Source organism: Dermacentor andersoni, chromosome 2, assembly GCF_023375885.2.
Source record: "Dermacentor andersoni chromosome 2, qqDerAnde1_hic_scaffold, whole genome shotgun sequence".
Lineage (NCBI taxonomy): Eukaryota > Metazoa > Arthropoda > Arachnida > Ixodida > Ixodidae > Dermacentor > Dermacentor andersoni.
The window spans coordinates 99862045-99877785 of NC_092815.1; the positions used below are offsets into that span (position 1 = coordinate 99862045).

Here is a 15741-nt window from a genome sequence, read left to right on the forward strand (position 1 = left end):
GCGATTGTTTAAGTGTCCCGGACGCAAAACATCTGCAGAACAGGGGCCATTCAACGGTGCATTTATTACCGCCTTGCCTCCTAAGCTCAAGAGATGAAGTAAAAGAAAACACTAAGCCAACCTCAGGCTTCGGATGGCACATGAAGTCATTAGCAGCTTACAGCAAATGCCTGTACGTCGAAAATTATCTTCCTTGAAGTTAGTCACTTGTACGTCTAGAAAGCCGTTCGTCTAATTGAGGGGTTCGAGTTATGAACACCGTGGAGGCCTGAAATCCACACTTCAGGTGTGGTCACCATTGCTCAGCTTAGAAAAAAAAACAAAAAACGGGAAGACGTGCATGACAAGACTCCTGCTTTCAGAATTTTGAAGGCTCCTGTGAATGCAACTGGTTACGAAAAAGGTGTTTAACTCTAAATTGCGCAAAAAGACGATGTTATTACCATTGCCCTCCATCTTTCGCTCCAGCCATAGCATAGGTTTCCCTGTGAGGATGAAGAGGCCCACAGCATCCCATCCAATTCAGCTCAGTCTCTTGGTTAGGTTGAAGCCTTTATCGTCTATTCTTTCTTTTCCAACTCAGTAACTAGCCAACCGTCTCCCAAGTACTTAAATAAGTTAGTGACTACCACGCATTGAAGGTGTTTATTGCGTTAATCAGCAGTGCATGGTGGTGCAACTCGTCCCAACGGACAGATATTTCACACAAGGGCTATTATGCATCCGAGCTGAAGCTGCTGCTTACAGTGCCAGTATTATCTGGAAACGGTGTCTTAAATGTACTGAAATAACTTGAGCGCCCGTCTTTGTGTTCGTCGGCCAATTGTTATTTGAATTGACGATTCATAAATTCTAAGTAAGCCATAGCACACTGCTCTTTTGATAACTTATGGACAGATCTCACACTGTCAAAGTGCGATGCCTGTATAATGGTCAAAAGTAAAGTACTCTTACGTTGAAGCACTCAACTGTTCGTAGGAATCAGTCAACCTCATCAAGACGTGTTCATCAATGAATCGAGAAACAACTGCGTATCGCGTCCTCTTTACGACTTCTTGGACGTGCGATACTGGCCACTGGAGGTGAGCATGCCACGCCCCTTATTTATATTACGATGTGAGCGCACGATAATAGTATGAGTGCCTGGCATATCCAAATAGTCGATAGATGCTTGAATAGACTGTCCGAAACGCTTGTTATGCAAATAGATCGGGACTCTGTTCATGCCGCAACACTCGTCACAATATTTTGGTTTTGTTCGTTTTAGTACAATTAAGCACTTATATCGGGGAAACTTGTTATTAAGCTTGCATACGGGGTTAGTAAAGAAATGTAATTTTTACCTCTACAAGGTAGGGAAATAGGCAGACAAGAGTCAAGAGTGGTAAAGAACTTGCGGTTGTTGTAAACTGCATTTACCTTGGGCAAGCATCCATATAGGTGACGAGTAGCAGCAAAAAATAATCTAAAGAGTAATAGTTCGTTCAAGTTATGAACTTGTGTGAACAATGTTGCACTTCCTGTATCTTTATCTGTTGTTGGCGTGTGGGGTAACTGGAATAAATAAAAATTAATGCACATCGCAAACATTACGAAGACTCCATAATAAGGTTTTGCCTCTTGTTTTCGATAAACTGTATAATCAATAAGCAATTCAGTCAGAACTTTCCTACGCGGTCGAACCTTGGAGCTATCAAAGATGGTTAACAGGCAAAGGAAAACCGTTCAACGAGCCAGGACCAATGGGAATAAAAGCGATGTCCTTAACAACTGAAGAAACTCACAGTTTTGCCTGAAAGGCAAAGCCTCGATTGCGATAGTAACTTAGTAAACAGCTAATCGAAGTAAGAGTAGTAGATTTATCGGCTGTAGTATTGTAAACATTCGCTTGCTAAATAAATTGGCAAGCATGGTGTCACGCGCGCACAAGCAAACATGAACACATCTCACTAGATGACTGCGGAAACTCGCTGTGAGTACGCTGTGAGTGAGGAAGCATGGCAGTACCAGCGAGCGAATTGGCCTTCGTGTGACCTCTGGTATCAACGCTAACTAAGCAGTGAAAACACAGTGCATATCACAGATCGCTTTCAAGCTAAGACCCGCACGGCCACCACATGCGCAGCGGCCACCGGAGTAGAACGCGCCCTCCCCTCCCTCACCACGCCCTGGTTTCTTGCGTGCGAAGGAAGACGGCTCGCTTTTTCCTCGCTTTCCTGCTTTGCGCACGATATTGAGCCGCCATCGTCGGCTCACCCTCGCACGCTTCCACACGTACATACAGCATACGGCGCGTGTGGAGGATCTTATCGCCCTTGGACTTCATACGGAAAATCACAGCGATGCCCACAACTACGGGAGAAATGCGCCTGTAGTGTTCACAGAATTTCTAGCGCAACAAAAATTGCCGCAAACTAAAGCTACACGGATGTGTTATAGCCAAGGTGAAACGGAATGCAAGCAGATTTTGGCAGCATGGACGACACGTGGAAGAAAGTGAGTCGGGGGGCGGGATCAGGAAGAGTATGAAATAGTGAGATGTTGGAATTATTCTGCGGCATTTCGACCGTGCTCGCTTATATACAAGGCCAATTGTAAAGCTTCGGAAGTGTGTCTCGAGCTGCAGGGCCCTTGCCGCAAAAGTGGTGCCCGTGAAGCCGACAGCATCTGCGGGAAACCAGGAAACCAATTTTCTTTGTCAAATATTCCAGTAATTACTTTGCATCTCGTACTTTGGAATTGCATTCTTGAATCGGTTGCAAAAGGGGGGTAAAACAAATGTTGCCGCGCAAGACAAGGAGGGTGTCAAAGTATTACTCTGGTTTCGATTGAGCACTATAGGCATGAAAGTTACTTCTGTAATAAGCAGAGGCCATATGCGCATCCTTATGTGCGTTTTTTTCGCAATGCTTTCCGAACCAATTACATATTTCACCGTTAGCCTAGACAGTGAGTCACACATATTTATGCGTTGTTTCTCAGGTTATACAATGCGTTCCAAACTACCTATTTTACCGCTACAATGAAGTGTGAGCAACTTTTAAATGTCGCGCACATTTGATGACCTCCATACAGTGTAATAAAAAAGCACTTGTTAGCTAAAAATGCCGAGAAGTCTGACGGATTAAAAAATTCTGCATCTTTTTATGGTTTGCCAGGTAACTACACCGTTTGGAAGTAATCAAGTAATACATTTATTGTTACTGCTCTATTTACTGCACAAACAAGAGGGGACAAGATGAACATTGACTGGGAAGGAGGACACAAACTGATGCGAAGTGCAAACTACGAACTAGCGTACTGTTAGACCAGATCAGATATTTATATGAACACATGGATGCACTGCGTCTGCTTGAACAAAGTTAGGAAGGAAATCAACAGATTCTCTCGTATCATGTCCTCCCAATTCTTGCTCGCTATTCGTTAAGTTTTCCCGCATATACGTGGCCTCACGGGCGTACGTGATTACAGCGTCAGTGAGTACAACTGAAGGCATTCTTGCACTTTATGGAACTTGAGATTGTGCTTCTGAAAGATCTGACGACTCTTTCACGTGGAGCGTTGCACATCGCACAATGTTCGGGCACTCTAAGGAGCACATTCTTTAATTTATGACACCAGCTTTAATTTTAAGCCTAGTATCGCAACTGTCGCAGCTATTGTGCGAAGAGCATATCGACAAGTGTACTTGTTCATCTTGCTCCGATGACCGCTTTTCAGCGGTTAACGAAGCTTAAACGTAATCGCTCAGTTTTCCCAGTGTTGTCAACAGTTCTAGCCATTGTCTATTTTCCCCGAACCTTATGTAATGGGATTCAATGCGTGACGCGAATTGCGTATGCTTTCTGGAAGGCAAGCGTCCACCAGCGATTACGCTGGAACCTTTCACGAGTGATGTATAAAAGCCGACGCGCTTGATCCGCAGTCCCGGCTACGGTGGCGGCATTTCGAAAGGGGCGAAATACGAAAATACCCGTGTGCTTAGATAGGTTCACGTTAAAGAAACCCAGGTGGCCCAAATATCCGGAGTCACCCAGTGCGGCGTGCCTTATAATCAGATCGCGGTTTTGGCATGTAAAACCCCATAATTTAAATAATTGTAACGCAGTTGTACAGCCAAGCTGTCAGCCTCTATTTAGAAGGTTGCGAGGCATCGTCCTCATGAAAAAAGAAATACATGCAGATTGGAGCGAAAAGTGCGTGCATTGTTTTACATCGAAGCATTCGTTTCAAAAACAAGAAGCCCAAAAGGAGCATCCAAACCGCATAATTGATGATAAGGCGCCCAACACTTCCACGCACGTAGCGCTCCCTGCACACGTTTCCAGTAAAGACTACTGCTGCGCAAGCTCGCACGGTGACGGTAGCTTGTGACGCGGGGAGTGACGCCTCTAGCCTTTCATGTGTAAAAGAACCAGCATAGCAACTTATATTTCATTGTTGTTGCAGCACAGCTATGGGTAGACAACGCATAGTTGGACCCCTGAGGAGCAGTGTGAATACAATGTGCGGCAAAGCGAAAATAAACGGCTGCAGAACCAGCAGTGGCCTTTTGCCAAAACAGATTAACTTCGTTCCCAAGAGGCTTGTTGTCGTGTAGGCTTGTCGCTTGTGTTTGGTTTTGGTTTCTCTGGTGCGAACACCCTAACCCTGCCGGGCTTATCACTTGCGCTGAACCTCTTGAAGAAGAAGCGTTTCATACCCCTCTCAGCATTTGCAATGGCAGTTTTCAACAGCTTCGCTAGGCATAACTTTTGCGGGGCGAGGATAGCGAATCACTTTTTTCATGCTCTGATCTTCACAGTGACTACAACGGGACATCTGGTGAAAGTACTTCTTTGAGTAAAGGAAACTTCCTTCAATGCCAAGCTGTGAAGACATGATCGAGCTAGCCGCAGGCTGCAAAAGTTAACACTGGAGCAAGGATTTCTACCAGAGACTTCCAGGAAGATCAAGGCCAAGCCAACAGCCAAAAAAAGAAGCACACGTGTCTCCGATAGTCCTGAAACAGCCCAGAGAGGCACCGACCTTTCGCGGATGGTGGGCAGAAGACCCCGAAAGCTGGCTGGATACATACGAAAATGTTGTGACGTTCAACAACTGGAACCCTCAGCACGAGTTGCACCATGTATACTATTTTTTGAAAGATGCAGCGAGCACCCAATTTGAGAACCAATAGCCGACACTAACGACATGGGACCTGTTTCGTAGTGGCTTCCTGCAGACCGTTATGACCGCCGTGTGCATGTAAAGGGCACAATCTCTACTAGAAGCTCAATTGCAGCTCCCGAGTGACAACGTTGAAATTTACACGGAAGAGATAACCCGCCTGTTCCGCTATGCCGACCCGAATATGTCTGAGGTGAAGAAAGTCCGTTTCCTCATGCGAGGAGTGAAGCAAGACCTGTTTGCCGGAATAATTCGCGAGCTACCGAAGACCGTCACGGTATTTTCATTGGAAGCCACTCCCATTGAGAAGACGCCGGAAATGTGCACCAGACACTGCAATTGCCAAATTGTTACGCCGATGTACGAGGCCCAAGGATTTGGCGCCGACTGCTTGCGCGAGACCACCTCAGCAATTGATCGCGAGGAGCTATAGAGGTCGTTCCCAAGGTCGCAGCCTCAGGTTATCTCGATCTCTGGCCTTGTGTGAGAAGAAATCCAGTGGTCGTTCGTAGTTCCCGAAATGCAGCATCCCCCCAGCCCCAACTTGAAGCAATGGCCTACGCTGCCGTCGCCCGCCGTCAGCTTCCTTTGCCACGTCCGTGCCAGAGCCCCGTAACGCCACAGCTCCTTCGCCAGCAACCGCCGCTACCACCACCAGCCCGTCCGCCTGTCATACCGCGCGACTCCCCGAGGACGACGGAGGTTTGGCGCGCTCCCGACCACTGCCCGCTTTGCCATCACTCGTCGCCGACCTCGATGAGTTTCTCAACGGTCACGAAGTCATCGCTCTAGTGGGTACAAGAGCCGACTACTCCGTCATAACGTGATTATTCGCCGCCCAATTGAAGAAGGTCAAGACGGACGGCCTTATCCAGACAGCTGGAGGACTCCTAATAACCCCCACTGAAATCTGCACCGCAGAGCAGTTCATAATCAGACTTACCCTGCGACAGCAATGCTCACGGGACGTTAAACTCGGCATGGACTTCCTGATCTAGCATGGCGCAATCATCAACCTGAAGTGCAAGTCCATAACGCCATCTGTACACCATGTGGTATCGCCGCAGTGCTCTCTGAATCACCATTCCTTGAGTGTACTAGTTTATCTTGGTCCGATGACTGCTTTTCACCGGCTAACGAAGTTTAAACGTAATTGCTCAGCGCAGCACACGCCTGCTGTATCAGAAGTTTCCCGAATGTTATTGGTAGTTCTAAGCACTGTGTGAAATACCAAATCTTTGATTTTATGCGTGACGAGAATTGTGTAGTACTTTTTGAAGGCATGCAGGCACCAACAATTACGCTGGAACCTTCTACGGGTTACGTATATCAGCCCATGCGCATGGCGTGCAGATCAGGTTCCGACGATCGCCGACTGTGCTCACCGCTATCGTTGTGCATTGAGTGTAGCCTGGTTCTCTGGGCACTGATTCGCCCCAAATAATAGTTATTTTCACAATACACAGTGTTTCCTACTGTGTTCTTCACAGTCACTACACCGTGACACTGTGTTTTACACTACTGTACAGCTAGCTTAGTTACATAATGAAAAAGAATGACGTGCAATATCGTCATCTTCAAACTGCTATTGCTTATGCAGGAGCCACTGGAGAGGGCGCACAACCAGCTGACTACAGTTTGGGGAGGCACCTGCGACCCAATGGACTGCCTCGATAATGCCAAGCCGCTATTCGATGTCCGCGTTGGCGAGTGGTTGCTTATGGACAACATCGGTGCGTACTCATTGAGCTGCGCAACAGGCTTCAATGGTGTGCCGTTCCCGGCGGTGCATTATATCGTTCCGCAAGACAGAGTTAGCTTGGTGCGGCACATACTGGATGCTTCGCCTTTGATCAGTGGCTACGGCCAGCCCGCAAACGTGCTGAAGAAAGCCCTCCTGGATCTTTGGAAAGCAGAAACTGCGAGACGTAACTCACGGATTATGGCGCCGTCCCGTGAGGCGAGAGTTACTTGAAGTCATTACTGCATTAGAAATCTTAGCTCAAATTAGGAATCCATTCTTTTAAACACTTTCTTCAGTTGTGTGGTGATGATGCACGGTATATGCGATATGCATGTTTGCTATTACACACGCCTCTTCTAGTGCACGGTCTTTCTAGCTTTGAAACACACAGGCCAACTGTGCTCTATTTTTATTCAATGATGAAGGGGGGGGGGGGAAAGAAGAAAAAGCATCGGTATGGAAATGAGACCCGCATGGTCTGAGGAATTGGAACATTTATAGTCATAAGCGAGGCTGCATCCAAGTAAGTTTACCTAACGCCTCTTTTCCGTATCGTCAACTCAAATCGGCGCCCGATATATATAGTAAGCGTGTGTGGGAATTCGGTAATGTTACAGCATTGATATGAGTTGTGCATCCGCGAGCTCAATATATATGAAGCTTACATAAATGAACGTTCTCTTTTTATTGCATCTACAATACGTTGCGTTTCCGTTAACATTTCCTGAGCAGGCATAGCTCCTTCTGCGCTCGAATTAATTGTAAGCTCCTTGAGATTGCGAGGAAAAGTGATCACCTTGCTTAAACCTAGACCCATTTGTCGGTACCTTTGGCATGTATCTAAGCATTTACAATAAATACTAACCTTTGAATACATTACGTTGCATGTACACGTAAAATGAATGAACTGTCACTGTTATTGCCTATTTGAACCCTCTCGTCATACCAAACAATTATTTTTTGTTTCTGCCACTGCTAATGCGTTTTTATGAAATTTTCTCTGGAGAAAAAGTTTTTATGCAGTCATTATGCAAGTAATACATTGATGCCAAGACAAATAACAACTTTGAATTTATTAGTACGCTTCATTTGCCTCCACGCCAGTAAACAATCTACTCTATAAACGCGGTATCCTTTATGAAGGTGCCGCTGGTTAATTTAAGTAGTGTTATAAAAGCGAGTAGGCATGGATGTTTTGGTTATTTTTCTCCGGTACTGAACGAAGCAAAGATGGAATGAAAATTGACGGTGGCATTGTGCAGTAAATGTACCTCCGCACGCACCTTACATCAGCCATGGTTTTCTCCGGTAAGCTACACTCCAACACCGGTTATTCAATATGCACAATAACCTGGCAACACTGGCTGCGTCCGCCATCTCTCCTGAGTCGCAGTTGCAATCGCCTCTATGTTGGGTGACCTATAGTGTGGCATGACAATAGTCTCCGTGTGGCTTTTCAGAACTCTAACTTGTCGTCCAGTTATACGGGACGATGAGCTTCATTGTGCCACCACGAATAAAGGAAGCCATGGTCGCTAGTTTTTGCATGCTTGAATATCCGTCCGGACGCCATTCTCAAGAGGCGCACTGCTTTGAAATCGAAACCTTGCTGAGCCTCTTTTCGCGGCTACGTGTTGAAATTCACGTATGTACCACAAACAATCGCTCATGCGGTCTCCTAGGTTCGACTCAAGCCTCTAAAACAACCTTGCATTGTATTATGCCGCCCAAGTTCGTTTTGTCCGCAGGAAAATGTGTCTCATGTGGAAGATCGAAGATCCAATACTAAGTGCAGTTCATCGAAGCTGATAAAGCTAGCTATATGCACGCATGTGATGAGCACTGTGGTTGCTCCTTTCGCGTTGGACTCGAGTGTGCACGTGAACACAAACCATGCAAGTCGTATTGCGCATACATACCCCGTGAAAGCGAAGGACAAACGCGATCAGCCAGTTCAGGAGGTTATTTGTTCCTGCACTGCTTTCCGCCGTTCGCCGCCGCTAGTATAGCGTTTTCGCGCGATAGATCTTCTCGCACTGACCTTCCTTGCACTGCTTAATTCTCGTACTGCATTTGTAATTCAAGTGATATCAAGTATTGAGTAGCTTCGCTGCTTACAAACGTGGCTTCAAGCACAGTGTAACACAATGAGCAACCCTGCAAACGCGCGGTTAGACGCACTATATAGCGCTGTATCTCGATACTAGAACCAAGAATGAAGAAAGACGTGGTCATTAGATGCTAAATGTATGTACGGAAAACGAACGCACATGTCATTCAAGAGAAGACCACTCGGTGAAGCCGCGAGTCCAGCTTGGGGTTAGAACACCCGGATTCCGTACGCCATTGTTGAGCTGTTGTGAACATGCCTCGAACTATGTGCGCGTCCTACCCGCCTTTCCTTTCTTTTTTTTTTCGTATGGCAAAACCATACTTTCGTTAGGTTTGCTCTGCTAGCTTGACTGTTTAGTGAATATGTGGCAGTAATAAATGCTCCATTTAGGCGCTCGTGCTAATGCGTCAAAGAATGCTTCTTTTTTTTTTCCGGCACGAACAAAAATAATATGTTCGTGAGCATCGCACTGTCCTCGCAGAAGTTTCCTCCTTTTTACTTAGTCTGGAAAATATTTCGAACACAATGTGTAGCGGAACAGCCGATGGATGTTTTTCATTCTGTTTGCGAAATTATTTTTAGCAGCTATAACGGTGTGAAAAAATCTTATAGTCACTCTTATTTAAAACTGCAGTGCATTCAAATAAAAAAAAAGTTGTGATCACATAAGCTAAACAGGCTTTATTATTCCAAAGCAACTTCTCGCGCGCAAGTAGAAGAAGAAGAACAACAACTTTATTGAAGAATAAAACGCTCAATGGGTGGAGCCCCTAGACAAGGGCCCCACTGGCTTCCGCGTGCCGTCTTGCTTGTCGGATGATGGCCCTTTGGACCTCTTCCTGTGAAATGGACAGCGCCGCCTCCCATTGTGTATGTTTCGTAATTTCTGTGTTCGTCTTTTGTGGATATGCCGTGCATGCCCATGAGATGTGGCCGAGGGTTGTTATACCCCCCCACCATGGGCATGTGTCCGTATATCTTTCGGGATGAATTTTACGGAGAATGTGCAGGTTGTTATATGTATAGGTTTGCAGCTTTCTCCATATAACCTGTTCTTCCTTACTGAGATTCTTATCTGGGGGTGGTAGCTTCATTCTATTTCCTCTGTGATAGTTTAAAGTTGCAGAGCAGTTCTGGTCAATCGGGATCGGGTCGTCAGAGGCGTCCTGCGAGCACCCGTGGGGTGTAGCATGCGCACGAGCTACTCTGTCAGCCTCTTCGTTTCCCCTGCTTCCCTGATGACCGGGTACCCATAACAGGTGAAATCTGGCTTGGGGTTTTATATCTTGTATAATCCTATAGGCATACTCGTCCCCTGAGGTAGCTTCTGTATGCCGCTTGAGAGTCTGATAGGAAGGTTATTTGTTGGTTTGGCTCCGTCGCTTTGATAGCAAGAGCTATTGCGATTTCTTCTGCTTCCACGATAGTGGTGTTGTGAGTGGAGGCGCTAATGATTTCTCTGCCCATGTAGTCAATGACAGCAGCTACCGTTCTTTTCTGCCGTCCGTGAGCACTAATATAACGAAGCTGACGGGGTAACCAAAAAAAAACAACAAAAAAAACTTTTCCTTTCGACGTGAAACTACTTTGAAATCGGTGAGAGGGGGTTGCTTGCAGGAACCGCAAGTAACTAAAAAACTGTTTATGCCTTTTTCAAACTAATTGTTCACAACACACCAGAGAAACGTGTCTTCTAAGAAGGAGTGGCAACATTGTTGCACATTGGCTAATAAACATTCATAAATGTGCAGACATTTATTAATTAAATTTTGGGAGAAGCAATAAAAACGATGTCAAGCGCATAAGGTCGGGGCTTCTGAGCAGTGTAAACAGCACCGAGGAGGCTATCAGGCGTCATACCTTTATCCGACGCGATGGTGAGTGCGTATGTGACGAAAATGCGTCGTGAAAGCTGCGACGGCATCATGGAGGAAGGGAAAAAACTGAGGAAGAGAAAGAGGCATCACCTAACAAGAGCATTCTTCCCACAACGTAATAGCACACAACAGCAACCTAAAAACAGGAAAAAGTACGTGCTGGAAGATATTTGAAAATATTACAATATATGCCCATTTCTTTTTCTTGAAGATGTTACGAACTCGCGTTTGTTCCCTCACACAATCTGCTCTTTTGTTATCCCTTAACTTTACACCCGTCATTCTTCTTTCCATAGCTCGTTGTGACGTCCTCAACTTAAGTATAACCCTTTTCGTATGCCTCCAGGTTTCTGCCCTGTACTTGAGTACTGGTAAGACACAGCTCTTATGCACTTTTCTCTTGAGGGATAATGGCAACCTGCTGTTGATGATCTGAGAATGCCTGCCAAACGCACCCCAGCCCATTCTTATTCTTCTGGTTATTTCAGTCTCTTGATCCGGATACGCAGTCACTACCAGTCCTGAGTAGATGTATTCCCTTACCACTTCCAGCTTCATAATCACGATTGAATCGCGACAGCATGATTAGGATGGAATGGCGAAGAAGGAATGAAGTCAAACGAACGACCAAGGCTGCATGACGATGTCAGCTGGACGATGATGGGATGATGTTTGTGAAATTATATGTCAAAGGACGACGGCCGCGGGACGCCAACAGCATGACGAGAGTCGGATAACGAAGCTGGAATTAAACTGATGCAAGGGCCACGACGGCATCACGACAACGAGCACATACCTAGGGCTCAATCTAGTTGACACTTTTATTTATTTTATTTATTTGTAAAAGAACCTTACCAAGCCCCTACATGTGAATTGAGTAAGGGGGGCATAGAATCAAGCAAGTACAGTCTAATAACTAATAGTAATTAAAAAAAACACCAGTCAAGTGCACTTGGGTAACTAGATGAAGGAAAACGGTTATAGACAGACACGACATAGCGGTAAATGCGTCAAGTATCCTAGAATGCTGACTGCTTTAAAACAATAACTCCTTATTGTGTTTTCCTGGTTAGTTTTTCATGCCTTCTTTACAACGTGCGACAGTTGACGCGCATGTTCTATTTGTGCGCTTTCCGTTTACGCTACAGCAAAATGTATCCCCAGTCCTGCTACGTCAGAAACGACTTAGATGATGCTTTGTTTGTTCGAGGTAATGCTGACGCGCTCATATTTTTCCTCTAATTTCCATTCTCACTAGCTTCCTTCGGACAATTTTGTTTATGGAGTTCCCTCTAGTTGTTTTGATATTGGCACTTCTAAACATTTTCTGTCGTGTGGGTTTATGTCAACGGACTCGCATGGTTTCATGGATAATGACGTGTTCCGCAATCGATAGTGTAAACTGCACTGCAAGCTGCTAATGAGAGTTAGAAAGAGTAATGCCATTGACATGAAGTTGCATTACCAGTACGTGCGATCCTTTCAAAATATATTGCTGCCAAGCAACGCTCCGATGTGTTACGACACAGGTGTACTGCGTCAATACTGCTTGTTTGCTCTGGATGTTTGTATGACATGGCAGTACATCGTCTTTTCAGGCCGGTGTGACCTCATGGGTTTGAGACCTACCTACAGCATTAAATGCACCTGACCTTATAATGGAGTGATTTAGGGCATGGAATTCAGAATAAAACAATTTCGGCTTGGAATCCTATCACAGGAAATCACAGGAAATTAAATGAAACACGATTTGAATTCAATCGCAACGTATGCTTTGGGAGGAGTGATATCTTAAGATAAAGAAAATGAAAGAGAAAGAGAAATAAAAGCGATAAGATATCTTGCTCGCCAACTTCGAATTCAAGACCCAGCATCCCGGTACACCTTGCTCACGCAACGATGCTGGCACGCACTGCAGCGGTGCGTATAGCCAACCACCGCAAGAGGTGTGTCTTTAGCATTCGATGATACATGCATTCTTCAGGCCTTCAAGATGCCGACGTAATGACAATTTTCGGAGCCTTATTGAACATAGAAAAACAAAGTGATATTTGAATCAGCCCTATGCTTATTAGCGGCGAGAAGTTGAAGTAAGTTGGAGTCCTCGCCATGACATCCCTCTGGCGAGTGACGTCACGGCGAGGACACCGCTCGTGCCGGCTGGCTCGACTGCCGCGCACACTCGTTCCCTTCGTGCATGCTCTGGGTTTTGGAATCGCCATTCCTACTTACCGAGTAATATTTTGGCTGTTTCATGCTGTCACGCCTAAACTACGATTTTTTTTTTTGGAACCACTGGAAACGTAAAAAAAATTGCGACTTGGATATCGCAGGTTAGGCAAGTCGAAAGGTTTAACTGATTTTGTACTGCAGTGTTGCGCCGGGTCTGTTAATAGATTCTGTGTAAAGGGAATGTCTCCAAATTCAGCATGTAAAAGTTTGTATGAAGCTTCGCTCAAAATATTACATTTCCTCATACCATAGTTATGACAAGCTTTGCGTTTTACACGGAATAGCGATCTTAGTATTTTTTGTCAACATTATAAACCCTATGATACTAGGCTGCGATGCCCTCGTCAAGTTTTTTATTGAAATTTGGGCACTGTAATATTGCGTAAAACGTAGAGTTGAGCACGCATCTTTGATTAAAAATTTGCAACTTCGTTAACCGTTCTCCAAAAGAGGCACCAAAATAGTGTTGTTCATGGCTGTAAAGACGATTACGTGTCATATGTAAGCTTCCCGAATACGATAACAGCAATCACCTGAAAGCAAGTGTTCATGATGACGATCAAGAGAGAAGACATAACAAGAGACGGAATTTTTCATAAATGCCTATATAGTGATATATACAATGTATCGACAATATGGCACACCCCTCCCACAGCGGAAGCAAGCGACTGTCACTATGGCATTACGGCGAGGCACGCATTCGCGAAACACATTCACTCACTACAACTTCGATTTGAAACCATCAAGCAGTTCGGTACAGCTTCAACTGCTACGTCTAAAGTATTACTACGTCTAAACAGCACTACAGCGCAGTTTAGGCTGCGTTAATGTATAAGAAGAAATATCCATATACCTTAGTTCTGCATCACGATACCTCGAAGCTCCATGTATTATTAATCATACAAACTCAAGAAATATTTGATTGGTCAAACCATTAAACATGGCCTCGTATACACGCCTCATAAAGAAGGCGCCCCAAGCCTCGCATAAATTCGCTTGATTTTTCACCTCCGGTCAACGATGATAACATCAACGTGTCCCACTCTACTAATTAAAGTAGCTTCGGCTTCTTGCTGGGGCACATTGCACCCAAACAGTTTGACCATATTTGTAAATTTACACTTGTAAGTTTCTGAACAGAGTATAGCAATTTTAGCAAATCCACGACCCTTGGTGTTAATAAAGGTACAGTTAATTAAAATATAGTTTATTAATGCATTCGGACCCGCAGCCTTTGGTGTTAAATCAGGTATAGTTAGCTAAGGTACAGATGATACAGTCAGTCAAGGCACTTGACCCCGCGATCGCTCATAGGGGTGGATCGCGCGGCCTTTGGTGTTAATTCAAGCGAAGTTAATTAAAACACATTTGATTAAGGCAGATTTATGCAATGCACTCGAACTACTGACCTTTGTTGGGAGTCAAGTTTTGGACCTTGCGTTGTGGCATAATGTCTAAGCATCACATGGTGGTCACAATGCTTTCGCATTCATCCATGTAGACATACATAGCTAACCAATGGTCCTGGGTTCGAATTCTACGAAAGGTCGGGGACTCAATGACTTTTTGGAGCATCCATGGTCATGCGAACGCCGACAACTACGCCGGACTTTCTGCCTCATAAGCCGTATGAGGCTTTCGCATTAAAAAAGAAGGAGAAGAAAGAGCGCCAAACCCCACCTCAGAGTCAGCCAACCACGCCGGAAAATCAGAGTAGCCAAAACAGGCAACAAGTCATTTAAACGCTGCACTCTCAAAAACTCTCACTTCATCATCTTGCAGATGCGTTTCACATCGTCGAAGGATGGTTGCACGGAGGCGAACAGCAGAACTACTAAGGAGGCACTGATAAGATGTCACAAATACTCGACATCATACAACAGCGAGCAACACACTCTTCAGACACACGATAGGAACGACGTCCTTGTTTGCAAGGCTTATATTTCAGCCAACGTCCGCAACCAATGTGTTTTTGTCAGAGACATGGAACTTAACGAGAGCCTCACGTGTGGTATTATAAGCCTAATCAGAAAAATTAAATGGTGTCACTATCTGGTCGTTTATAATGCAACTGGTAGTGTAAAGAAATTGGCGAGTGTCAATATTTTAACGCCAGAATGTCACAGCGCAGTAGAGTAATTACCATTCACCAGTTCTCGTTTGTCCCGTAGAAGCTTCACCTTGAGAGCTTCCTGTGGCTGCAGGTAGCCACTGCGTATGGGAGAACGTTCAACAGTTTGGTGAACCAGATTTACGGTCGAAAGTGGTGCTATGTAGTGAACAGTGGGGAATCCGGTTCCGTTGAAGCCGCAGACAAAGCTTAAAGTGTAGGCGCCCATGTTGTCCATCACGAGCCACTCGTCGACATTCACGTCGAAGAACAGCTTCACACCATCGATGCGGTCAAGGGGATTGCACGTACCACCCCACAGTGTGGTCAACACATCCATGGGCCTCTCCCGTGGCTCCTGCAGTGCCAAATACAAAAAAGGACAGCAGGATCGGCAGTAACAAATTTGGTTGAAACACGATAGGGTTATCTCAACTACGCTACACCATTTTAGCAAAGCTTTAAAGATGACCTTTACGGAGGCAACTGGGTGTAA

The 15741-nt window shown here is 45.3% G+C and overlaps 1 protein-coding gene across 1 annotated transcript in view; it reads left to right on the forward strand.

The window, feature by feature from the left end:
- The window catches only part of LOC126541952 (ornithine decarboxylase-like), a 42657-nt gene extending 27684 nt beyond the window's left edge, over window positions 1-14973 (forward strand). The window contains exons 8-10 of the mRNA XM_072286141.1: window positions 979-1082; window positions 6770-6902; window positions 14918-14973. Of these exons, the coding sequence (XP_072142242.1) occupies window positions 979-1082; window positions 6770-6902; window positions 14918-14973 (293 nt within the window). The remainder of the gene's footprint in view (window positions 1-978; window positions 1083-6769; window positions 6903-14917) is intronic.
- The last annotated feature ends 768 nt before the right edge of the window (window positions 14974-15741 follow it).